General features: G+C 56.2%; 1 protein-coding gene across 1 annotated transcript; it reads right to left on the bottom strand.

Annotated features, from left to right (window-relative positions):
* Positions 1 to 24,160: 24,160 nt before the first annotated feature.
* Positions 24,161 to 25,639, bottom strand: LOC309677459 (transmembrane protein 100-like). The gene has a single exon (XM_082490261.1). The coding sequence runs from the start codon at positions 25,537 to 25,539 to the stop codon at positions 25,168 to 25,170; it is 372 nt and encodes a 123-aa protein (XP_082346387.1). The 5' UTR covers positions 25,540 to 25,639; the 3' UTR covers positions 24,161 to 25,167.
* Positions 25,640 to 25,865: the final 226 nt, after the last annotated feature.

The raw sequence follows: 25,865 nt of genomic DNA, 5'->3' as shown, positions 1-25,865 counted from the left end.
CAACCTTCATTGGACTCTTACGTTAGCTCCCTGCAGGACACCAGAGTTATGTTTCACATCCAGTGGGACAAACAGATGTTTTCCCTTCCCTTCCCTTCCCTTCCCTTCCCTTCCCTTCCCTTCCCTTCCCTTCCCTTCCCTTCCCTTCCCTTCCCTTCCCTTCCCTTCCCATGACACGGTGGCTGGATGGATGAAACAAGGCTGCAAATGTTAACTGAACACTGCTGGGAGAGATTAGGTAGATCCGATGGTCCTTCAGTGGGCTGCAAGGTCCTGCAGTGGTCCTGGCAAACCTTTCACTTGCCGTGCACGAGCAAGCCCGGGCCATCTGGTTTTGGCAAACACTAGCCGATATTTTCACTCAGCAGATCCCCCTCTGGCGTATGACAGCACATAACACCAGCGCCCCAGGAGAGGAGCAAATGGAGCTGCCCTCCTGGTTCTACAGCTCCTTGCTTTCCCAGACTCCAAGACGTAGCACATCCTTTTTCTCTCCGCAGTGCGTGTCCCCGAAAGCGGGTCGGGGCCGTGCTGGGAGCACAGCTGCCGGCAGGGACCCGCCGCAGGTGAGTATTTAGCTCCAGCGCACCCAATTTTAAATAACACCTTTTGTTATTTAATTTATCCCCCTTTCTTCTTGATCTTTTAATAAGAAGTGAACAGTTTCGTGAGTCTTTTGCTTCTCTGCTGATGCTTTCAAGAGCCTCTCAGCTAACGAGGGTTTGACATTGACCCTGACTGGCTCAACGCCCACTCCGATAAGTGGTCCCACTGACGGCTGTGTGAATTCTTTCTGTGCTGAAGGCATGAAGGAAACAAATGGAAAAACAGCCACTGCACAGGTATTTAGTTACTTTTACCAAATCCTTACAGCCAAGGGTTTTAGATAGTATTTGGCAGGGCAGGAATGATTCTGCCCCCAGCCCAGCCCATCCCCATAGCGGTCGGAGCTGGCCCCGAAGAGGCTTGTGGAGCCGATGACTCCACGGGTGTGAGCCTGGCCCAGGGAGAAGGGGTGAAGAGGTGGAGGGAGACTCGCAGGATGCATCTTTTAATCCCCGTGTCTCTCAGTGTGGGCAAATCACATCTGCAGGATGGCTCCACGGGCTCGACGGCTCCATTGGGATGCTGGGAAGATGGTGTGATGGGAGATGCTGGGGGCTGTGTGCACGTGTCCAACCAGGGGACAACAAGTGGTGGTGCTTTCCTGCTCCTGAGAAACCGTGTGGCCTCATTTGCTGCGAGCTACGCTCAGTTCCCCAAATCTTACTTCACTCGTGCTCGTTTTCATCGCGGTACATCTCGAGGACCCTAAGCTCTTCAGCACAGGGACAACATCTATCTCATCTGAAATAAAATTGCACCTTAGGTGCTGTTTTAATAAAGAATAAGACTGACTATTTTTGTGGACTTAGAGTGTGTAACTGAAAACTCTTAAACGCTTGAAGCTGCAGGCCAGCACACCTACTGAATTAAAATTTTTCATGACAGAATTCACACCAGCCTTTTGTTTTTACTAAATTATCCTGGGTTCCTTCGTGGGGTTTGGTTGTTAACACATTCTCCCTCCTGCAGAAATTAAACATTAGCATTTCTCCATCCCAGAGAACTTCAAAGAAACAAAGACATACAATACAGACGCCTCCACATATATTACGCTAGCGCTGAAGAAGAATGAAATGCGAGTGCTAGGAGAGGACAGGGGTTCATGAGTAGTCCCTGGAGTCAGAAATCCTGTTAAATCCTGTTTATCCAGCAAATACATTTAAACATTGCATCTGACCTGGAGCTTGACTGTGCTGAAAACAAGGCTTGCTCTTGAGTATGCAGAAGAAAGCAGCTTGCTCTACAGCGATGAGGGCTGGAGACCTGCTTAGAAATATAAATGGTCCACGCATAAGAGGCAAGCTCAGGCAGCTTGATGGGGGATTGGAGGAAAAAGGCATCTGATGGCACTTCAGACTGGGGCCATTGCATTGCTGCTTGGAAGTTTGGGGCTTTCCTTAAAAAAGAGGAGGGAAACTGTCCCCTCTAGGGATGGGAAATGACTCTTGGGGAACGACACAGCTGTGGCAAGCGAAGGGCCCCGCTTTGACTCCTCTCTCACACGTCTCCGTGCTGGTCCCAGTCCTCTTGTTGGCGACTGTACGCAAACACGTCTGGGTCAGCAGGAGCTGCCAGGGCAAAGGGGCTCGGAGAGGGCTCGGGTCGGGGCATCGTGCTGGCCGTGGGCTGCGCTGGCTGTGTGTCGCCTGGGGCTGGGCTGGGCTGTACCCCATCCCTGGACCTGTGCTGCACTGGGGAGGCTGTGGTTCAGCAGCTGGCTTGTCTCAGGTCCCACTCTTCTTAGCTGATGCCTTATGGGGAAGTCAGTGAGTAGAGGTAATAAATCATAGAATCACAGAATGTTTGGGTTGGAAGGGACCTTGAAGACCATCGAGTTCCTAGCCCCCTGCCCTGGGCAGGGACACCTCCCACCAGCCCAGGTTGCTCCAAGCCCCGTCCAACCTGGCCTTGAACACCTCCAGGGATGGGGCAGCCACAGCTGCTCTGGGCAACCTGCACCAGGGACTCACCACCCTCACAGGGAAAAATTTCTTCCTGATATCTACTCTAAATCTCCACTCTTCCACTTTGAAGCCATTCCTCCTTGTCCTATCTGTACATGCCCTTGGAAAAAGTTCCCCCCCAGCTCTCCTGGAGCCCCTTCAGGGACTTGAAGGGGCTCTGAGGTCTCCCTGGAGCCTTCTCTTCTCCACGCTGAACCCCCCCAACTCTCCCAGCCTGTCCTCCCAGCAGAGGGGCTCCAGCCCTCGCAGCAGCTCTGGGGCCTCCTCTGGCCCCGCTCCAACAGGTCCATGTCTTTCCTCTGTTGGGGACTCCAGAGCTGGAGGCAGTATTCCAGGTGGGGTCTCACAAGAGTGGAATAGAGGGGCAGAATCCCCTCCCTTGCCCCACTGGCCACACTTCTTCTGATACAGCCCAGGATACAGTTGGCCTTCTGGGCTGCGATCGCACATTGCCGGCTCATGTTGAGCTTCTCGTCAATCAGCACCCCCAGGTCCTTCTCCTCAGGGCTGTTCTCCAGCCATTCTCTGCCCAGTCTGTATTTGTGTTTGGGATTGCCCCCACCCATGTGCAGGACCCTGCACTTGGCCTGGTTAAACTTCATGAAGTTCACAAGGGCAATGAGAAACAAGTAAATAAGTGAGTAAAGGTACTTCCCTGAAACTATCCAGGGACCTGGAAAGGAGAAAGGTTAACAGTCATCTGAGACTCAGTCCGTGTCCTTCTGCTGCTCCTCTCTTGCAGGCAGCCGTTCCCCGCGTGGGCAGCTCTGCCTGTGCTGGGCCGCGGCACGGCGGGGGCGAGGGCGGTGGTGGGTGCCCAGGCAGCACTGTCAGCCACGGCACGGTCAAAAAGCACGAGGCAGCCCTGGCCAGCCTGCGTCAGGAGAAAGTGGAAAACTACAGAACCATCTGAAGAGCTTTCTATAGCCCCAAGGAGGCCGACTAGGCAATCTTTAAAGCCGTGTTACTATAGCAGCCCTGATGGCAATTTACCAGTACATCTCCTTTTCTCTTCTTCACGCCCGTTTCACAACAAAAAAATGAGATTAGTCTCATCTTCCCCAATTACCTCGCCATGTTCCCTTCGCAGCCTTTTCCAGAAAAGCCCCACAACATCGCCGTGCAGCCGAGGGCCCCGTATTGTTCTCCCTCGGCGCAGGGAGGAAAACAGCTTGTGCCAGGAGCATCCTACGGGAAAGAGGACGGTGTCACAGGGGAAGACACGTGGCGCTTGCACGATGGGCTCCCACGGCACAGCGCCTTTGCTGCGCTAGCCGCAGTTTTGGCAGGAGCTTTTTGGATGAGCAGGAGAGAAGTTTTGTCGGAGGTGTGGGCAAGAAACATTTGTCTACCTCAAATCCCACAAACGTGTGGGGGTTAGGAGTAAAGCCATAGACCAGTGCCAGACTGCAGTTTTGCTAGTGATGACCAGTTTTAACTTAACTGATCATACATTCTTCCATGAAAAAAAAGTGGGATTTGGGGTCTGGTCCCACCTGGAAGGCTCAGGGAAAGCAGGGGATGGGGTGTGGGGTCCTGTCCCACATGGGACCAGAGGCTCAGAGAGTATTTAGTGCCTGTTAGGACGTTCACATGCCCCGTTGCTGCCAAACTCCCCGTGCCAGCCTGGTGGCACATGGGACAGAGAGGGGGTCAAGGTCCCACGGGACCCCGATCGCGGGGCAGAGATGCTGCAGCCCCTTGTCCGCCCGCCCACGCCAGGAGCAGGGCTCTTGGTTGTGGCACACCGTTGCAACTTTTACAACTGGATTTTTTTTTTCTGTACTGGTGGAGCTACGAGCAAGGACCAAAAGCCCCAGGGTAAACCACGCAGGACAGTCTGTGCAGGAGATGCGGTGCAGACCAGCCCGCTCCAGGCTAGTCCCACCACTGCACCGTCCTCCTTCCTCACCTACACTCCCAGTGCGGACCCGGAGGCTGCCCAGATACGGCCCTTTAGTTTGTGCTTCTCTCCGGTCCCTTCCGATGTCGCAGAGGGCTCTGGAGCCTGCCAGAGACCTCCCCAGCCTAAGGCGTATTCAACAACGCTTTCTTCCTCAATATTTTTCCTTAATCCTGCACTGGAGGGGAGATGGGAGTCCTCCCTTCTCTGTCAGTGGTGCCTAAAGAAGAAAGGCTGCTCCCACTGTGCTTCCTGCACAAATCAACATAATTACCCGTTCCAGTGGCAGCTAATGAGCTTAAAGCTTTCGTGGCCAGCGCCTCCTTCCCTCCCTGCAGGAGAGGCAGCTTCAGTCAGGACTCTCCTTTGCTAAAGAGCTTTGACAGTGGAAGAGGAACAGGAGGAAAAACCTTCGGGGAACAGAAGAGCATCGCTGGTGTTCCTGAGGCTACTGAACAGAGAACTGTTGGTTGCCGGCCGGGCTCTCAGTGTGCTCGAAACCCCCGCCGCTGAGCGGGGCTGGATGCTGGTGATGCTGATGACAGGGGCTTTCGGGGGCTCCGTGCTGTGGGTCCCTCCTTGCTCCCAACCCCGTGTCTTGCAGCACCCCACAGTACACATGCGGACGCCTTCCCGGGCTCAGTACTGTGAGCGCTTTCCCCGTGCTGCAGGACACAGTCGGCAGCACGTTTGCGTTGCTGTAGGTGAGATCCCTGCGGTGGAGGAAGACACCAGCAGATGCTGCTCATGCTGACATCTCTAGGTGCGTGGCTGCTTGCCCATGCTGGCTGTCCCCAGAAGAGCTCTCCTGGGGACGGATGGCCCATTCCCACCGGCAAACTGCTCCTGACGTTTGTCCTCCCCTTGCCCTCTGCCCACCCTGAGTCACCCCAGCATGAGACAGGAGCTGAGCTGTGGTCCCCGTCGTCTGCAGTGTCATCACTGCTCACCGCGCGCAGTCCGTTGCGAGGCTCCTGGCTCCCCCGTGCTATTGTGGTCCCCTTTCAGTACGGCACCTCCTCTACCGGGCAAGAATAAATTAACTGACCAGCCCCAGAAGCAAACGTATCCCCCTCACAGGGCTTCAGTGGGCACTGCTCTTCAGATGCCGGCCGGGACTGCTCGGCGTATGCTGCGCTTGCTGCAAAGTTTGACAACTTTGCTTTATTGCACCAGCCGTGAAGCTGTTTTGGTGCTGCAGCACTAATCCATCAGCCGGAGCTCACCCGGCGCGAGCGTGACGTTTGCGCTGGTGCGCGCAGGTTTCTGGGTTGCTAGGAGTGACTCACGCGTGTGCACGGACCGTGTTCCGCGGAGAGGCACTAATACGATTTTCTCAAACTATGATTGGTTTCCCAATTTCTAAAAAGCCGTCTGGCAGGCTGGGCCCCCTTCCAAGGTTTCCTGGAAATATGAAGATGTCAAGAAGGTGCTGCTGCCAGAGGCGTTGAGTCAAGACCGAGGCCGTCGCTCAGCCCAGTGTCGGCTGGTGGTGCCAGGCCACGACTGCCACTTTCTAAACTGCAGTCAAAACCACAGCACCAGACCTCTTGCACACGCAGGGCTGAGGAGCTCGTGGCTGAATTCCAGTTTGGCTGGTTCATCCTACGCACCCCAGCTTATTTTCAATCCAGCACCAAGTTTATCCTTTGCTTCTGGTCCTGAGCGGTTGTGTAATGTTAATTATCGCATGCTGCCATACTCCTCCCACGTTCACAGATGTATTTTGGGACCAAGCGAGGTGATTTCTGCACACAGAAGAATGGGAAGGGCTCGGGCACTTTTGGTTTAAAAGGCGCTGTGTCGCTGAAGGAGGAGGGCAGGAGATGGGGCGATGCTCACAGAGGGCGAGTTAGGAGAGAAGAAGGATGCAAAGACTTTAAGTGATAGCTTCATGCCATGTCTGTCCCCCGGCTACTTGGCAGGTTATTCATTGCCTTTATTAACTCTGTGTTAAATTACCCTTCTTTTCCTTTAATTTTTCAAGAGGTTTATTGTTTCGTTTTGTCTGGTTTATCTTTAAAAGGACTTCTTGTACAAGTAAAACTTTCAGGAGATGCCTGCCCAGCACGCCGCGGAAAGAGAGCACCCATTTATTCCCAGCATGGGCACTGGGCAGTGCTAGAGGAAAAAGCCCCCATTACACTTAACCACAGAGCCCGGGCAGCGCGGCCGCGCTCTGCGGCTGCCAGACAGCTCTGCCTTCGCCGCGGAGCTCCCTGGCAGGGCACAGCCAGCGCTAACTGCCAGTTCAGCCGTGAACACTTCCCATTAGGAAATGGCCCAAGATCACCAAATCGGCTCCAAGCCAGCCGGCCAGCGGCCACCCGCCAGGAGATCCCGAAGCTCTTCCCCCTCTGACCCGCCATCCCCGCGGGAGGCTTCTCGTGACGGCCCTGTCTCCTGCACGGCCCCCTCCGCCTGCTCTTTTAGCCATTTCCATAAGGTCTTGTGGTGGGTGCACGTGGATGGGTCTGCTCAGTGCACGATGGTTTATTGGTGCGGTTGCGGCTTCCATGGCTGCGTCCGCCTGAGCTGAGCATTGGCCCCTGCTGCGGCAGGGGAGGATGCCCCGTGCACAGCTCACACTGCTCGCACTGTTCACTGCTTGCACTGCTTGCACTGCTTGCACTGCTTGCTCTACCCACACCACTCACTGCTCGCACTGCTCGCACTGCTCACACTGCTCACACTGTTCACTGCTTGCACTGCTTGCACTGCTTGCTCTACCCACACCGCTCACTGCTCGCACTGCTCGCACTGCTCACACTGCTCGCACTGTTCACTGCTTGCACTGCTTGCACTGCTTGCTCTACCCACACCGCTCACTGCTCGCACTGCTCGCACTGCTCACACTGCTCACACTGTTCACTGCTTGCACTGCTTGCACTGCTTGCACTGCTTGCTCTACCCACACCGCTCACTGCTCGCACTGCTCGCACTGCTCACACTGCTCGCACTGTTCACTGCTTGCACTGCTTGCACTGCTTGCTCTACCCACACCGCTCACTGCTCGCACTGCTCGCACTGCTCACACTGCTCGCACTGTTCACTGCTTGCACTGCTTGCACTGCTTGCTCTACCTACACCGCTCACTGCTCGCACTGCTCGCACTGTTCACTGCTTGCACTGCTTGCACTGCTTGCACTGCTTGCTCTACCCACACTGCTCACTGCTCGCACTGCTCACACTGCTCGTGCTGCTCACCGGACTGCTGATGCTATTCACACTGCTCGTGCTGCTCACTGCTTGCACTGCTCATGCTGCTCACGTTGCTCGCGCTGCTCACACTACTCACTGCTTGCGCTGCTCATGCTCCTCGTGCTGCAGCAGCGTCATGTGGACAGTCGGGCACCAGCAGCAGGTGAAAGCATATTTTTCTCCTGAGCTTGATTTCACGGATTAAAAATCAACATAAAAATCAACAAGAATCAGAAAGATGACGTGCTACCTCAGGTAGACCCCTCCTCAGGGACACGCCAGCATCAATGCACGCTGCCTTCACCAGCCCGGCAAGCAGAAGTAGATCTTTTAACAAATCCTCAAGTCAAAAAAACTCCTTTTATTCCGTGGGGAGGTGCTGGCTCTGAAGCTGAGGGGCCTCCAGGGGCCACATGTCCTCACAGTATCTTCTGGTCAGCCAGGGAGGAGGTGCGAATTGCAGCTGGGGCAATGAATCAAGGAAGAGAAAGGGTCCCCCATGCGGGTGAGAGCTCAGGCCTTCTGGGTTTTAGAGGAGAACAGATGACAGTTTATGTTTCTGCATGGATTTAGGATCCTTGAATCATAGAATTGTTTGGGTTGGAAGGGACCTTTAAAGGCCATCTAGTCCACCCCCCTGCCCTGGGCAGGGACACCTCCCACCAGCCCAGGTTGCTCCAAGCCCCGTCCAACCTGGCCTTGAACACCTCCAGGGATGGGGCAGCCGCAGCTGCTCGGGGCAACTTGTACCAGGGGCTCACCGCCCTCAGAGTGAAACATTTCTTCCTCATATCTAATCTAAATCTCCCCTCTTTTGGTGTACAACCGTTTCCCCTCCTCCCATGGCTCCCCTCCCTGATCACGAGTCCCCCCCCAGCTCTCCTGGAGCCCCTTTAGGCACTGGAAGGGGCTCCGAGGTCTCCCCAGAGCCTTCTCTTCTCCAGGCTGAACCCCCCCAACTCTCCCAGCCTGTCCTCCCAGCAGAGGGGCTCCAGCCCTCCCAGCAGCTCCCGGGCCTCCTCTGGCCCCACTCCAACAACTCTGTGTTCTTCTTGTGCTGGGACCTCCCAAGCCGGAGGCAGCACTGCGGGGGGGTCTCCCCAGGGCAGAGTAGAGGGGCAGATTCCCCCCCCTTGCCCTGCTGGCTGCATTTAGTTCAGCCTTGAGTCTCTGACACTTTCACAGATTCCTCTCCTGACTGCACCATGGATATAGAGCCACGTGCAACCAGCACGTGCCAAAAGCCTTGAAGGCATCTGGCTCCACAATTTCCCCTTCATACCTACACAGGATCCGCCTCTTGTGCTGCCCTTGCCAACACCGTGCCTGGCTGCCCCAGCATGAAGTGGAGAAGTCTCCAGCCCCTCAGCAGCTGAGTACTATGTGCCCTCTGCACCCCAGCTGCAGGAACAGCAAAGCCTCCACTTCTTCTGCAGGAGCCCGTGCCCTGGGCTGCATCAGAAGAAGTGTGGCCAGCGGGTCAAGGGAGTTGATTCTACCCCTCTACTCTGCTCTGGGGAGACCCCATCTAGAGTACTGCCTCCAACTCTGGAGTCCTCAACATTAGGAAAGACATAGACCTGTTGGAGCGGGGCCAGAGGAAGCCCCGGAGATGCTGCGAGGGCTGGAGCCCCTCTGCTGGGAGGACAGGCTGGGAGAGTTGGGGGGGTTCAGCCTGGAGAAGAGAAGGCTCTGGGGAGACCTTCAAGCCCCTTCCAGTGCCTAAAGGGGCTCCAGGAGAGCTGGGAGGGACTTTTTACAAGGGCATGGAGTGATCGGAGACATTAGATATCAGGAAGAAATTTGTCACTCTGAGGGTGGTGACCCCCTGGCGCAGGTTGCCCAGAGAAGCTGTGGCTGCCCCATCCCTGGAGGTGTTCAAGGCCAGGTTGGACGGGGCTTGGAGCAACCTGGGCTGGTGGGAGGTGTCCCTGCCCAGGGCAGGGGGCTAGGAATTCGATGGTCTTCAAGGTCCCTTCCAACCCAAACCATTCTATGATTCTATGAGACAGCTGGATCTGGAGGAACCAGCATCGCCCAGCACCCTTGGCAGCAAGGTTGTGGTCCTGCCCACCTGACCCACATGGGTGGTGTGGGCAGCCGCCTCTGCCCAAGAGAAGGTCTGCCCAGTGTCTCCTCGGCGAGGTGAGCTGCAGCGAGCTGCCAGGACGGGTGCCGAAGCCCCGCAGCCGGCCGGCGGGAGCCGTGGGGGCATCAGCAGCAGCCTGGGCGCTGCCGGGGAGCGCTGGGCAGCGGAGCACCGGGATGGCTGACGAGCCGGGGTACGCTGGTGACTCACAGTCACTGTCTGTACCTGGCGGTGACTCAGCTCTCGCTTCTCTGATGTGACACAAGCTGTAATAAAATCCCGGCTTGTTTGTCGAGAGGGTTTTTTTACCCTGCCTCCCACCCCCACTGCAGGGTTTAAGGACATCATTTACCAGTCACAACAACAAGGCTACATACACAATTAAAAGCTTATTGGGAGCTTCCTGTCTGCTGGACGAGGATCTGGAGGCTAAAAGGCCAAAGATTAGAGTGAGGCATGGTTAAGGTGCCATTAATCGAGAGCAAGGCCAGACCCCGCTGACCCTGGGGTGGTGCCTCTGTGCGCCCAGCGGGGAGGGAAAGCCCCGTTCCTGCCTCTGCGGCTCCCATCTGCAGCGGGGTCTGGCTGAAGAATAAGGGAGGTACGCCAGGCTGGAGGCACACCGCTGGATCGTCCCTCGGGTTTTGCAGTGGAGAGCGCGCTGCCGCCTTCGCTGAGCACCACCAGCCTCCCAAAAGGGCTCCTGTGGTCTCTTCCAGCTGTTTTGCGGGAGCTCCCCACTCTAAAAGTTGGAATTTCTGCTTTGGGGTTTGGCTTGCTCCTTCTCTCTCCCCAGAGCTCTCTGTCACCTCCTGAGGCACTCCTCAGCCTTTCAAGGACGCGGTCCTCTGGGCCGATGGGTGTGATGGGCTTTGCTGCTCTCCCTCCTGGACAGCTCTCTGACCTCTTTGGGGGGGAAAATCTGTTTTCTCCCACCACTTTCTCCTTCGCAGCTCTCCTCTTCCTCACACCACAGTGAGCTTCCACCTTTCCCACCCACGCTTCAGTTTCTCTGATGGTGGATGCTGTGTTCTCTGGATGGCATGCTCGCTGGCATCTCAGCCAGGCCTGAGGGCCATGCTGGAGCAGAAGACATGGCCTTGGAGATACCCACTTTGGATGCAAAACAAACCCATGATTTTTACTGCGTGCCCACAAAACGCCGTCGTGCTGCTCTTCTGCAGTGCCTGTGGCTGAAAGCGAGTCCTACTCAGAGGATGCGAAGTGTTAATGTCCCAGAGAAACTCCTCCAGGGAGTTTCTACCCCAACTCTGAGAAAATCCCACTGGGGATTGCTAAAGGAGAACGGGATTTTTGGCACTGCGCAGTGTCTTCCTGCTAATATTCCCACAGGGGACAGTGCAGATCATTGTGCTTAAAAAATAAATGCTACTGATGTACCTCCTAGGAGGTGCAGGGGTGGCCCCAAGCATGCTGCACGTGCCCCAGTGCAGCCACAGAACGGGAGGATGGCCCCATCCCGAGGGCTTCCCAACCAAATCAACCTCCAGGTACAGCCTACGGACAGAGGGAATGGGAAACGGCAAGGACTTGGTCACGGGCAGCGCGTGCAGCTCGACAGCAGCCGTCTCCACCTGCGCGTCTCGTAGGCGACGCAAGGCAGGTAAGCGATGGGAAAAGATCTGAGGAACAACGGGATGGGTTTGTGGCTATGTACAGGGACGTTCTCCAGAAAAAGGAGAGTAAAAATTGTTTCCATTAGGGTACGTGTCCCTGGCTAGAAGGCCTTGAACGAGTGTCTGTGTCCAGGAGCGCTCCTCTAACAAGAAAGTTCCCGTCACCACGGGCAGTGACACAAGCTCTGAAGTCCCCGAGCCACGGGACGTGGTGCAGCAGCCCCGGCTCCTCCGCCCGCCCCAGCTCACACGGGCAGCACTCGCACCCTCGGGAGCGCTTCTCAGGGGGGCCTCTGTTCGACACTCCCCGTCGCTCCCCCCAAAAGGTCAGCCCGAGGCTTTTCTGGACGTGATGTTTAGCAAACAGCCCTCGGATTGATGACATCTCTTTGCCCTATTTTTATCTCCTGTTTACCGGGCCAAGGCTGTTCATTGCTTCATCCTCCCCTCTCCCTCTTCTACGTGCTCCCACTTTTGGTCTTTTATTGCTCCATTTATAATTAATTTAGCCTACATTTTTTGCTCACGGGGTGGTCGGAGCCTCCAGTCCCTTCTTAACCTCTTCAGCGCTGCTTCCTCCGTAGTTCAGACCCTCTGCCTTAATATTAAGGTTGACGCACCCTTAGAGGGCGAGCAGGCAGCCGCATGTCACCACGTTAGCACACCTCAAGGTCCTATCCCTCAGCTGCGCAAGGACTTGGGAATGCAAAGACTGCGTTTATCGCCGCTGCTGTGTTGTTCCTGGCCAAGCCGCCCGACGCTCACCTCTCTCTCGGCCGGCTCCCGTGGCGGTGGGCGGCGCGTGTGTACGATCAGCCACCAGACCTTCCTCGAGAGGTACCAGCTCCTTAGTGCAAGGGTAACTTGGTCGCTTGCGACCACCTTCCTGTAGCTTTGGTGAGCTGGATTCGGTGAAGCGCCTCTCCTCCTCTTCACAAGGGTCCTCTTTAGTTCAGATCGCGAAATTTCCTCTGGTCCTGCCGTGGAGTTGCTCTGCCCACGCACAGCGGACTCGTTTTCCCCATGCCCTGCTGGAGCTACTCCTCCGAGATACTCCAGGCATCCAGAAACCCCCGACAAGTGCCCGATTCCAACAAATCCCCAACTGGAAAAAGAGCAGATGCCTGAGCAGCTCCAGCCGTACAACTGCCCTGCGCAGAGGGATGAATTTGGCCCGCAGGTACACTTCCTGGTGGCAGTAGGCTGTGTCTCACAGCAACACGGACCTGTTGTTGTTCTAGATCCAATTTGGAAGAAAAGCAGTTATTCCGGACTGGCTTTCAAATATGAGGTCCTCCTCTGGAAAAAACACAGGGACTTGATGTTTGTGTGTATTCTTTTCTTATCCTTCCCCAGTGAGTTGCCCTTTCCAGGTGTGTCGCCGGCGTCTCCTGCCGTGGCTGCCGGCCGCTTCGGGTGGCAAATGCAAGTCGCAGTCTGCACGTGGGTTCGGCCTTCAGTTTGGGGACCCCTTTTGCTATTCTTCTTGCAGTAAATAGGAAAATTCCCTTTCGCTGCAGTGGTACTGCGATGTTTGGACTAAACTCATTGGATGTCAGTCCGTGTGATGAGGTTTTCACTGGTCAGTCCCAGAAAACCTTTGGCAAAAGGCCTTCAGCTTCTGGACATTCTGCCACTCAAGGCACCTTCCTGCTGCTGTAATGATCCTCAAAAAAGGGAGACAACAGAAAGCTACAGACAACAGAAGCGTTGTGGAGACTGCTGTGCTCTGTTGTCTCCTAATGGGTGAGCAGAAGGGAGATCAGTGCAGCCGGAAGGCGTGAAATCTAAAACTGATGAAAACAGTTTCGCGACATCAGCTATGCCGGCTCCGTTCCCTGCCGCGTGGTGCTGCAGGAGGTAAGATTCAGCAGAAGTCGCCCCAAAATTAAGGCTGACCTTTACACGGAAGCGGTGCAGCAGTGCTGCAGGACTTGCTCAGCCAACAGCAAGTTTAAAAACTTTCTCGTTTCTTCCTGCGTGCAAAGTGCCTCAGAAGCCCTCAGCCTCTCACCAGAAGAGGTGGAGGCTGCTGGCTGGGGGGATGCAGGAGAGCAAGAGGCACGGGGGTAGACCTCCCCCGGGTACCTCCATTGCTCGAAGACTGCAACTTTTAAATGGGTCTCAAAGTATCGGAAGCCTCTGGCAGACGGCCTCAGAGGCTGCGTTTTAGCTCCCGCGCTCGGTGCTGGTGTCTCGTGTCCGGTTTAAGTCGAGAGCTGGCTCGGGAAGCGCTTGCTGGGAGAGCCACCAACACGCTCCGCGGCTGAACATGAAGGTGCAAGCGCAGACGGAGCTGGGCGGTCTGGACAGCCGTGACACTGCCTACACACCGCTTCTAACAAGCTCCAGCAGGGTCTGCGCACCGATGCGGAGCGAAGGTGGCATCCACGGGCACGTCACTGCACGGAGCCCATGGCAGAAAGCAGGGGTGGACATTGTGCATTGGGCGGCTGCTGAAGTGGGACCTGCCACCACCTTTGTGACTCTCAGGTCACGTCCTCTGATATTGCCACAAGCGTTAGACTTCTGGGGACCCCATGGGACCACACCGACTGGCTCAGCTCCATCCAGCCAAGCAATATCCCTCCCAGTCCTGCTCATCCCCCCCAGGTTTACCGTCACCCCAGGAGATGTTGGGAGGACAGCACGAGCCAGCCCAGTTCAGAGCAGCCCTGCAGCTGCTCTGCACTGACCATACCACAAGCACGGTGGGATTTGATCACAACAGTGAGGCCCATGACTCCTACTCATGACCGTGCTCCACCCCGATATGGTCTGGTCCAAAATGGAAGTGTTTATTTTTAATGGCTTTAATAAATCTTAGATCACAAGAAAGTCAGCCCTGAGTGGATTCAGACAGAGCCTTCCTAAAAAATGCCATCCATCATCAGGTCTTCTGTCCTCTCCTGGAATTATCTTCATATTGTACAATGCTGGACGTCCATTTTAAGAAGTGGTGGTGTGCCATTGCTCTCAGTTTCGGCATTAAGGACTCTCACAGCTCAGAAAACCTTGAATGCCAAACTCAAGAAACCAATTTTCACGCTTACTTTCTAACGCCGGAAGTGCCAATGTTCGGAAAAGCCGGAGCGAGTTAAGCGAAGGCAATGTATCAAGGGGTTGTGCTGCGTTACAGCTTTTGGTTATTTTGATTACAGATTGGTAAAATGACTTGAAAACCCCCATGAGTGGTGACCAAGCTGACAATGTTTTCCCTGCAGGTCCCCTTGGGTTTGGCGACAGGGACGTGGCAGACCTGGTTTTGTGCGTCCCACCTGCAGGAGAAGGAGAAGACACATACCAGAGTGGCTTTGTGGGTTTTCCCCTGGTCGCTGCTCCCACCTTGGTCTCCCCATGACATAAATATCCAACTATCAAAACCCAAAAGACATAAAAATGCAGTAATGTTGATTTAGAAATGCCAGTAGGGTCCTTTTAAGTTTACACCATGGGTGCTTCATTCCTCTGGTCTCCTCTAAGGTCGCTACATCCCCGTGGGACTACAAGTGCCACCACGCACTGTAGCTTGTGCGAAGCATCAGGGCGGATACAGTCCCACCAGACGGCCCAGTGCTCCAGGAGAAGACGGACACATGGGTGGCAGTGATGTGCTGTGGTACTGCTGTGGAATTTCCAATTATTTGTGTTTGTTCACCTACTATACCCCCATATTTTTTTTTGGCCAAACTGAAAATCTCAATGTAAAGATTTGGTAAGCGTGAGCATTTTTTTTTTTTAATGCTGAAAAGTCAACACTTTGAGTGCAGAAGAATGTCTTGTCCCCTTTCTCCTAGCAGGATCCCTGCTCCTAGGTGGGGCAGGCCGTGGACTAACCCAGTTTGGGCTTGATTCAGGGAATCGCTTAAGAACGTGTAAAACTCTCAACAGCTTCGGATCCATTCTTAGCTCAGGCAAAGCATTTCAGCATATGGTCTTGAACACACGCTTAAAATAAATCCCATGGAAGGGCTTTACCAAGCTGGGGCACCACCAAGGGCCACTGCCTACAACCTTCAAGTTACACAAATTCAGCACTTTTTAAGGTCCAGGAAAAAAACCCCAAACGATAAAAAAGCAAAAAAAAAAAAAAGGCTAATCAAGAGTTAAACCAGGCAGCGAAAAGGGACCCACACAGCACGAGCAGGAGCCACGGTACCGTTAACTGAGTTGAGTTTTGCTGGGCTCTGGTGTGGCATATGCTTTTCTTCCTCAAAATTTCCCACCGGGTGCCCTGTGATGAAAGACCAGAGCAAACATCTCAATCGGTGAGAGCCCCGTGAGAAACCTAATCCCCGGGCAGGGTTTCTGCTCGGCAGCTCCTCAAGAAAACGTCCTCGGGATGGAGGAACCTGAGTAAAACATTGACCTTGTTGTGATCGGAACACCGAAATGCTAAAGTCCTGGGAATGTCATTGCGGAGAGACCCGGTGCCAGAAGCCGTGGCGGTTTTGCTTCGCAGGGGTGCTGGGGCTAAGAAGCGGTGAGGGTGGCTGGCGGAGGCACCACGGAGCATCGCTGGTGGACAGCATCCACCAAGAGATGCCTTTGAAGCCTCCGTGGTGGCACAACAGGAAAGGGCAAACTCACTCCTGCGTGTCATGTTATTTTTTGAGTTTCTAAGCAGAACGTTGCAAAACAAAGACTTTAAAAAAAATTAAGTATGGTGTGAGAAGTACTTTTCAAGGAGTAGTTTGAAGGAGTACTTATAAAGAAGTATTTTAAAAGACGTGTCGCTGCCTTGATCTTATTCAGTTGGAGGAAAATAGCTCGGTGGGAAACGCGGGTGAGCGCTCTACAGCCCTGGCAGCGTTAGCAAACACCACTTCAGCTCAGACAAAACCTCACTGCTCATCTCTCCTGTTGTTTTTTTTTTTTCAGCTATCATTATTTTTCCTGACTCCCCGGTTATTATCTCCTCTCAGAAGTCCGAAAACAACCTGTGTTTTCCACCACCCGCGGCGCTGCCTCCTGCTAGATCAGCTTTCGCCGTCCTTTCTCCTACCGCTCTCATGGAGGACCACGCTCGTTCCTTTACAGTCCTACCGAGGAGCAGCTTTTCCAGAGGGATGCTTGCAGCAGCAAGCCCTAGAAAAAACCTATAACTTGCTGAGAGGTGCTACAAAATTTCCCAAAACGCCCTCATTGCCGACATAACCCACCACTTTAACTGTCTCCAAGTTGGCTGCCGTTAAATAGCTTGGAGTTTGCCTGGATTTTTAACATACTTCGGAGCGTGCTTGATGCTGTTCTATGACTTGGTGGGCATAGGTCAAATTTTTGAGCTAATGTACTAGTTCTTTTCAATATGAAAGTGAGATTTTACCCTGTACTCGTAGCTCGGAGCACGGGAAGAGCTCTCCGTAAGTGGGATGGGATGGAGAGGCACCGCAGCCACCCACGCCTCTAATGGAAACCGATTTTATTCCAGCAGAAAGCCATAACGATGTAATGGTCTCTGGCATTTTACCTTGATAATGTCATGGTATTTATAGCCTTTTTAATACATTTCATGACATAATGCTGGTTTGTTACCTGGTTTTCACAAGATCAGTGACAGAGAGTGATAACCTTTTATAATTTTCTTCCACCTCCCCAAGCTGGATGTGCACAGATTTAGGAGAGATGTGTTTTGCGTCTCGCCAGGTGGGAAGCCCAGCCGGAGCGCGGCACGGGGCAGCCGTCGTCATCACAGGGAGCAGAGGGCGGTGGGGAGCACCCGGGTTTCTCGTCCTGCTTCATCTCAGCTGTCCCATATTGGTGCGTCTTCTTCCTCCTGCCACGTACGAGCACGCTTGCGGGGGGCTTCTTCCTCAGCATGGCCCGCTGGGCACCGGCATCGTTTCATTTTGAGTAAAAAGACAGCGGAATTGCCTCTTGAAATTAGAAACCGGCAGCCCACGGGTGGTTTCGCTGCATCCTGGATGTCCGAAGCGCCGTGTTTTCCGGTCTCCCTTGGTGGCTCAATCTGCGCATAGCACAGTCTGTACGTATTTGTTAGACGGGCTTTAATGTAATCGCTAATTGTCGGGATCAGCAGCCGTGGGTAGCTTCTCCCGGGTCTCAAAGGGCTGTCAGGGCAAGGCGGGCGACTGACACACAACCCGCAAAACGGGGAAAAAATAAAGGGAACACGGGCATAAAGGTCACGGGAGAGTTTATAAAAGGTGATGGAGCCCACGGGTCTCATTCTTGGGATGAAAATAGGGGGTTTTATAATGCTCTGTGGGGAACCCCGTGTCTCGCCTGCATGCTGAGCATCCCACCGCTCCGCAGTGCTGCCCCGTCCCTCTCCGGCAGCGGGATCCCAGCCCAGCGGAAGGAGCCACCTGTCCCCGGCGAGTCCCCGCTGGGGCGCATGATGCCGGATGCTCCTGCCCATCTGCTCCTGCTGCGCCGGCGCCTCGCCGCCGTCGGGACAGAGGGTGGGACGGGGTGGTGGGGGCTGTCATCGCCGCCCTCTGCGCTGAAGGAAGATGAGGTTTGTCCCTGCCGCCTACGAGCCGGTGGGCTCTGGCTGGGCAACGCTGTGGGATGCTGCCGAGCACGGCAAGCCCGCTGCCCATCCTCCCTGCCTGATGCCATCCCTGGCTCCGGCGCGGGCCAGCTTCCTGTACGCCCCAGGAGGTTCAGCGCCGGGCCAAACGCATTCACATCCACCACCTGCACGGACGGGCACGCTGTCTGCGGGCTGAGCTCGGCCTCTCTCCTCCTGTACAGGCACCGTCTGCTCAACTCTACCAGGAGGAAAATGTGACCAAATCACTGAGTTTCTGTGCCTCGGTTCTCTCCTGCCGGCGGAAGAAAATACCCCTCTGTTTCCTTCGCAGCACGGGCGTCTCCAGGCAGGGCTTGCAAAAAGGGCGCCTGACCGTGGGTGAGCCTCCAGGCACCGCTCCAATAACCTTTCTGCCGGCGAAGATGTTGATAATGGGTTTTTTTTTCAGCCTTGTGGTGAAACCCGCGTTGTTTTTAACCCCGCTTTGCGGCACCCGGCACCCAGTGTCACTGGAGGTTTGCTCCCGGGGGCTGACAGAACACCCCACACGGTGTGACGATGCTTTGCAAGAAGGATAAGCCCTTCATTTAAGATGTGCTCCGATGTCATGGTGACAAACAAGGTTAATAAACTGCGGGATGATAGAGGAGATATCTTCGAGCCGGCTGCACAGCTGGCCTGTTCCAGGTCTCCGGAGCGGTGTCGGAACTCAGCTTGCATACAGTGATGCAGGGAGAAATCTACCTTCCCCCAACATTGCTCCCGGGAGGGATTAGCACTGGTTGAGAAACTTCCACGATAACATCTGGGAGCCTGGGGACAGTTTTGAGTCACGGCGTTTTGAACCTGAAGCAGGGGAGCGGGGCGACGCCGGCACATCTGCTGGGGCAGGGCGATACCCGAAGCGCGTAGGAAACGGTGCGGTGGTGGCCCGCAGGGGGACCCGCAGCTGGCTCCAGCCGTCCCATGGCAGCAGCTTCACCCGATGGATGGAAAAGGGAAAGGCCAAGTGCTCAGAGTCCCATCAAATGATCCAAAGGGGGAAAAAAGAGACGGATAAAGGGTTTTCCCATCAAAGCACGGTGGTTACACTGCTACAGGGTAGAGGCACACAGCAAATCCTGGTATCATGCCAGAGACTGCGGCCGCTCTGACAATTGCGGGGCTGCCACCGCTCCAGGTCGGACCTAACGCACAGAAAAAGCGGTCCGGGATGAAGATGAGATCTGGGCGGGATCTCAGGAGATCATGCAGCCCCACAGAGATCTCCAACGCTCCAAGCCCCATCGCCTCCCCTGGCGTCCCACTAGGGGTGTCTCACGCCCTTGGTGGGGGCTGCCCGGGGAGAAACGGAACCCGAGATGCTCATGGTTCACCAAAACCCAGGAGAATAAACAACAAACCCAGGCACGAAGCGCGCTCAGCAGTAGGTCTGGAAAGCTCTTAGGTGAGTAAACAGGAGGGGCAGCTGCCAGCCGTCCCCCGCCAGCTGGGCTGGGACCAAGAGGGCTGCGAGCAACCTCTTCCCTGCCGGCACTCACCACCGTGCTGGGCAGCCGTGGGCACGGCAGGTGAGACCACCACCCGGTGCCCTGGAGATGGTGTCTGCCACCGAAGGGACACCGAAGCAGAGAGATGAAGGACACCGGTGTGACCAGACCCCGTGCGCTTTCTCAGATGTCCTTCCCCAGCGCGGGTGCGCCGGAGTGAAGAGCGGCCTCTCCCCCAGCCTTGCGCTGAACGCAGGTTGTGATGAGCAGAAGGTGGCATGCAGGAGCGGGCTCTGCACTGAGGAACCGGCTTGATCTGACGGCAATGTTCCCTAGGGTTGGTCTTCACGTGCAGTGGGAGTCCCACCACCCTCCCCACCTCTGGCCAGGAGTGCCGGCCTGGGCCTCGCTGGGGGAGAGCACGGGCTGAGACGTTGTTTTGGACAATCTCTGGCCAGAGAAAGGAGAGGAAGGGCTCACAGCTTCAGGTCTGGGCAAATTTTGCAGCAGGTTTGGGCTTTGAACACCACCAGAGTCTTTGCTGCCATGAGCCCCCCATATCTTTGAAATGCATTTTACACTATGAGATCTCCAACACCCTTCTGAACCTCATAGACCTTTATCCACGTAAAAACCCTGGGGGAAGACGGTCTAAACCCAAACCAGGGCTCAAGCAAGCAGCGGCGAGAGGAGCTGAACCAGCTCTTGAAGGCGAGTGGTGGCCTCCCCCCAGCACTCCCCACTCGCATCACCCCAAACCAGAGCAAAATACTCTGTAATTATCCATTTGGGGCTTCCAAAACCAAGGTTGGAGCAGCAGCCCCCCTGGGGTGGGGGATGCTGGGTTAGATGTTCTAGCGGTAATTTTTACGTTCCCAAAAGTTTGCTCCCGATGGCGACTCGGCGCCTGGCATTCAGCCCCGTCTCCTTGCCCTGGGAAGACTGAGCTTTCCATGCACAGCCACGGAAAAAAGCTGTTAAAATTTCCATTCGCGTCCCTGGAAAAAAAAAAAAAAAAACAAACAAACCAATAAAACAACAAAGAAAAAAAACTGTAAGGAGAGTAAATAAATTAGTTTATTATCCATGAATTCAGCCCAGCTGTCTAGGAGTTACTCATTATTTTTCTGGCAGCTTTGGAGAGGAGCCAGGTCTCCGCGCTTGGCCGTTCCCGCACCTCCCGGCGCAGGTGGACTTGTTTTTGAAGTGCAGGGAACGGTGCTGGGGCGCCGTTTTGCTGCCGTGGTTTTCGGCAGGGGCGAATATCTCAGGCTGGGCAGGCTTCGCACAGACGGGCAAGGGTCTCCTCTTCCTCCGGCCGCAGCGGCTCCGCGGCACTTCCGCTCGCCGGGAGAGCCGCAGCACCGCCGGCAGCGGGGACACGGCGCATCCCCGCCCCGTGGTGTGTGTGCGTGCCTCTGGTCCCAGCCTGAAGCCTGGGAAATAGGAATTCCCACCGTCCCAGTTGAGGACTGGAGACCGCGTACCTGGGGGAGCCCCGAGCCTGGTCGAGCCCCGGAGGGGTTCCACCTCCAGCCTGTGGAGCCGAACCCAGGCAGCAGGCGCCGACCCACGTGTCAGCTAAGATAGGAAATTAATGTCAGGTTTATTTTAAGGATGCGTATTTTAATTTTTGTTTCCCCTTTGTAAGTGTTCCCAGCCTGGTAGGAACGGTTTTTTAACCCTTCACTTTCAGACAACAAAACCCGCCCTTTGCCTTTTTAGGCCTTTTTAGCGTTGAAAGGGGGTCTGGGTGGATCTGGCAGAAACAGGGCACGTCGCTGTCAGAAAAGCTGAATACATTAACGCGGATGAATTGTTGTTACGGAGAAAGCCCTGGGGAGGCTGTGACTGGAGGCGAGTTTAGGGTCCTTAGAATGAGGGAATATTCCCATTACACTGGAAGAGCAGCCTCTGGTGGGGGGGGGTGTTGGCGCGATGCGAGGGGCGGGTTGTATTGAGGGATGACTTTGGGAAGCAGGAGTCTTGCCACAGCCCTGGAACCGTCTTTCCTCCCCAAATAACGCCTGCCAGGGGAGGAGGGGGAGGTGTCTCTGCCAGGGGGCAAGTCTCCAGCAAGCAGCGCTGCCTGGGGGCGGCAGGGTGCCCGCAGGGGTGGGGAGCAAAGCAGACACGGACCGGTGTTCGAGTGAGCTTTTATTGATTTTTGATTCTGTTCACATAGAAAAGGTAAAGAGTGTCTCTCAGCCCCACGTTGCAATAAGACAGATGCGGCGCTGCCTTCCCAGAGCACTTCCCCCGCTCCCAGGGACAGACGGATGCGGCAGCTGCGCGCCGAAGGCTCCTGCACCGACTCCTCGGCCGCTGGGTTTGGGCAACATGGCCACCGTCCCCCGGCAGCGGCACGCAGGTGGGAGAGCTGGCCTTCCGCTCTGCCCTGAGCACCCAGGGCTGAGGCACCCGGAGCAGAGGGTGACTTTGGGCACCACACCCCACGAAACATCATCCCGGGGTGCCCGGGTGGGATGTACGGGCAGGATGCTCCAGTGGGATGCTCAAGTGGGATGCCTGGGTGGAATGCCCAGGTGGGATGTATAAGTGGGATGCCCAGGTGGGATATATGGGTGGGATGCTCGGGTGGGATGCTCAGGTGGGATGTATGGTTGGGATGCCCGGGTGGGATATATGTGTGGGATGCTCAGGTGGGATGCCTGGGTGGGATGCCCGGGTGGGATATATGGGTTGGATGCTCATGTGGGATGCCTGGATGGGATGCTTAGGTTGGATGCTCATATGGGATGCCTGGGTGGGATACCCAGGTGGGATGTATGGGTGGGATGCTCAGGTGGGATGCCCGGGTGGGATGCCCTCCAGAGCCTCCCCAGCTTGCACAGGGAAGGGAACGGCCATGGCCAGGAAGCTCCCACACATCTGCAATGCCACCAGCGGGGAGGAGAGTGAGATGGTGGTGTTGTCTGCCAGTAAACGAAGAGCCGTCAGCTCCCTCCTGCATGCTGCCTGAAGAAGAGCAACACAGGGTGGTGCCAGCAGGGTGGCAAATTTTGGACCCCCGGGTGCTCTGTGAGTGAGGACTGACAATGTGGGTGGGTCCTTTTATCTTCTTCCTTCCAGTTCCTTTGCTGAACAAAGCGTAACTTTCCCGGGCATCTATTCCTACAGCCAAAAAAATAACTCCGTGCTCTTTAAGGAGATGAATTTCTCCAGGACTTGCCCTTCAACCAGTGCGTGCAGCAGCCACAGTCCCGCGGGGGAACTCGCCAGAGTCCATCCACAAAAATAAAACCATTGCAGACAGCAGGAGGGATTTTGTGTGTGTGTGTGTCTTACTACAGAAATCAAATCCAATAAAGGTTTTAACTGAAACAAAACAAAATATCAGTCTCCATAGGGCTTTTTAGCCCAAGACTGGGTTGGATGGCAACTCCGGTTCATCTGGGTTCTCTCCAGGATGGGATTCACCTCGTTGGGTAAGTGCTGCCCTACCGAGAGCCACCCGGAGCACACTTTTCGGGAGCAGAAGGAGAGAGGCAGTTCGGCACCGGGGAACCGGATTTCAAGATCAAAAAAAGAGTGTGATAGAACGGGGCCCGACGCCAGCGAATTTGGGCTGGCTGGCAAGGCTTTCCTTGGGCGCGCTCGAGCAACCTGTCCCCGCACCCCGTGCAGACGGGGCTTGCTTCGCAGTGCACGGCGATGGGGGCTGAGCGCTGTTAAAGGGAGACGAATTTGGGCAGGATTAGGGGCGGTGGTGACAAGCGAGGTGAGAGCAGAGGAATTTGCAGGCAGCCACAAAACTGTTCGCTGAAATACTCGTAGCAAGAAGAAGGAAATGAAAAATCAGATGTAATAATAATAATAATAATAATAATAATAATAATAATAATAGTAATAGTAATAAAAATAATAATAAAAATAAGGCAGCCCCTCAAACTCTCAGTAGGCGAGTGCCTTGCTGAGCATCCCCCACCACGCGTGCTGCTGAGCCCCACCATGGTTGGAAACCACTGCTTTGCTTACCCCAAGATGGGCTGAAACCATGAACTTTAGATACACAACCTGCCCCGAAGCAACGATCAGGCTTCCGAAGAACAGCCCCGGGCTCGACACCCGCTAAACTCATCCCCCGCTAAACTCATCCGCCCTCTCCTCACTGGAAGCAAAACTTCGGTCAGAGCTGGGGCTGGAAGTGTCTCCGAACCTCCCAAACTCCGTGAACATTTGAACCAGACTTTGTAGGATCGGGACCCCCAAGTCCCAGTATCCCAGTATCCCGGGCAGGGTGGCTCCAGGCCACGCGCGCTGTGGCGAGCGGCAGTTCCCGGGGCTTACTAATCCTGGCTGACGGAGAATTTAATTACGAGGGCAGAAGTGTCGGGGCAGAGGGTGGCAACGTGGCGTGGCACGCTCGGGAGGGTGCCGGGCTCCCAGCTCCCGCGCGCTCGGTACGAGCTCGGCTTTGCTGCCGCGCGCGGCGTTTTTGGCCTCGCTCGCTTTCCTCTGCTGCGCACGGAGAGCCTCCAGCTGCCGCGCCGCCGGGAGCGTGGCTGCTCGCTGTAGCTCTTGGCACGGCCGCCTGTCGCGCAGGAGCCCAGAGCCGGTTTCGGGAGGCCCCTCCGGGTGCGGGGCCGGCCCCGGGGAAGGGGAGCAGTCCCGCAGCAGAGGTGCCGCTCCGAGAGCCTCCGGAGAGGAATTCTTCCACCCCCCCCACCCCCATGCCAACATCTCTCGCTTATTTTTTAGGGGAAAGCGCTCAAAGCTAAATTCAAAGAACGGGAGCAGGCACTTGGTTTCCAAAAAAAAAAAAAAAAAGGTAAAAATGTATTTGCTCCTTTTTAATGCAACTCCAGCTCCTTCTCCAGCCGCAGAATTGCTCTCAGGTTCCCACAGCTGGGGGACGCCGCTGCCAGCTCACAGCGGGAGCCCCTTCGCCCTGGGTATGCCAGGCAGACGGACACCCCCCCCGGCAGCGGGGACCTGTCCCCTGGGACACCATCAGGCTGGCTCGCCCACACGCTGACGGAAAGAGCCTGCTTTCCTCCTCTGCTTGTCATGCCACGCCACGCCACGCCGCCAGCGACGGACCCCCAACGGCTGCCGCCCGCGGGGTCACCCAGCCTGAGCCCCGCTTCCACTCCCTGCGGTGCCGAGGTCCGCCACCCCCTCGCTGCCCGCAGCTCCCGACCTCCCCTTGTCACCCGTGCTGTCCCCAGGGGCTCTCGTGCCAAGCCAGCCGCACCGGCGCGTTGGCTGCCTCCTGCCCTGCCTGCGCCCCCGCACCGCATCTCTCCGCACCCAGCGAGTTTGTTTGAAAACTCCTTTTGTCCCGAGCCGCGAAAGTCCTCTCGCAACAGGGAAAAACCACGAGAGGACAGAAGTGACACTGGTTTCTTCCGAGCTGGCGTTGCCGGGCTGTCTCGGCGTCCCCCGGCACTGAGCACCAGCTGCGGGGTGGTACGCGGTGGGGACGGGCAGCGGGACTGCGCACGGTGACGTGCTCCTTGGGCCACTCTCCGGGCTCCTTCCATGCTGGTCCCGGGCAGGCGGGTGGGATGGAGCCCCCCGTGTGGCCCGGGGCTGCCCCCACAGCCCGTGGGGGGAGCGGCGATGGCCGGGCGCTGGGGGCGGTGTGGTTCAGCGGGGGGGGAACAATGACGACAAGCTGACCTCAGGCAGGGTCCGGACCTTCCTCGGGTGCGACAAAGCCGGTGCTGTCACCCCCTGACCGTGGGGCGCCGGGCAGAGGGGTGCGTAAGCAGGGGGCTCCGGATGGAGCTGAGCCTCTGTCCCCAGCCCGGGTCATAGGGCTCCCTGCTCTAAGGGGACGGGCTCCTGGCGCTGCCTCTTCCGCTGCCTCTCCCGCTTGGCCCGCCAGCACACGTAAGCGGCCACCAGCAGGCCCAGCCCGAAGATCAAGGTGGCCACCGAGACCACCTTAGCGATGTCCATTTGTGGGCCATTGATGGTGAAGGTGATGCACGTCGCTGCTACGCCGATGACCACGGAGACGATGCCGAAGGGGAAGATGCAGCGGTACCAGGATTTCTCAGTCCCACCCGTGGCCAGGGCCAGCTTGTTGAGCGTAGCGGTGGAGTCGGTGGCCGTGGCTAGCGGCAGCCCTGGTTTTCCTCCCTGCAGGCAAGTGAGTGAGTTGGACTTGCAGCCCATCATGTTGGCGAGAAATCCAACGAACAACCAGCGCAAAGCGCAGGCGGGTTGGACGCAGGTCACTGTCCCGCTGCTGTGCCGGTGATGGTGGGAAGAGCCCGGATCCTACATGGTCGGCTTTGTCCGGCGGCTCGGGGTGCCTCGGCGCAGACGGGCCGGGATCTCGCTGCCGCTGCTCTCGCTCCCAGCTTTGGCTCCCGGCTCTTTTGCTGCCAGACGGGGCGAGGATTGGAGCGAGGATTGGCGGTGGCTGCGGTGAGCTCATGCCGGTGGGAGGACCGGCTCGGCCTCGCTGCCTGTTAACTGTTTCGCGCTCTGGGCGGGCAGCT

This window comes from Vanellus vanellus, assembly GCF_965231255.1.
Source record: "Vanellus vanellus genome assembly, chromosome: 14".
NCBI lineage: Eukaryota > Metazoa > Chordata > Aves > Charadriiformes > Charadriidae > Vanellus > Vanellus vanellus.
This window is presented reverse-complemented; position numbering and strand designations above follow the sequence as displayed.

Bases quoted from the DNA above. Each gene is read 5' to 3' on its own strand.
- LOC309677459 (XM_082490261.1), bottom strand. From the start codon at position 25,539: ATGATGGGCTGCAAGTCCAACTCACTCACTTGCCTGCAGGGAGGAAAA.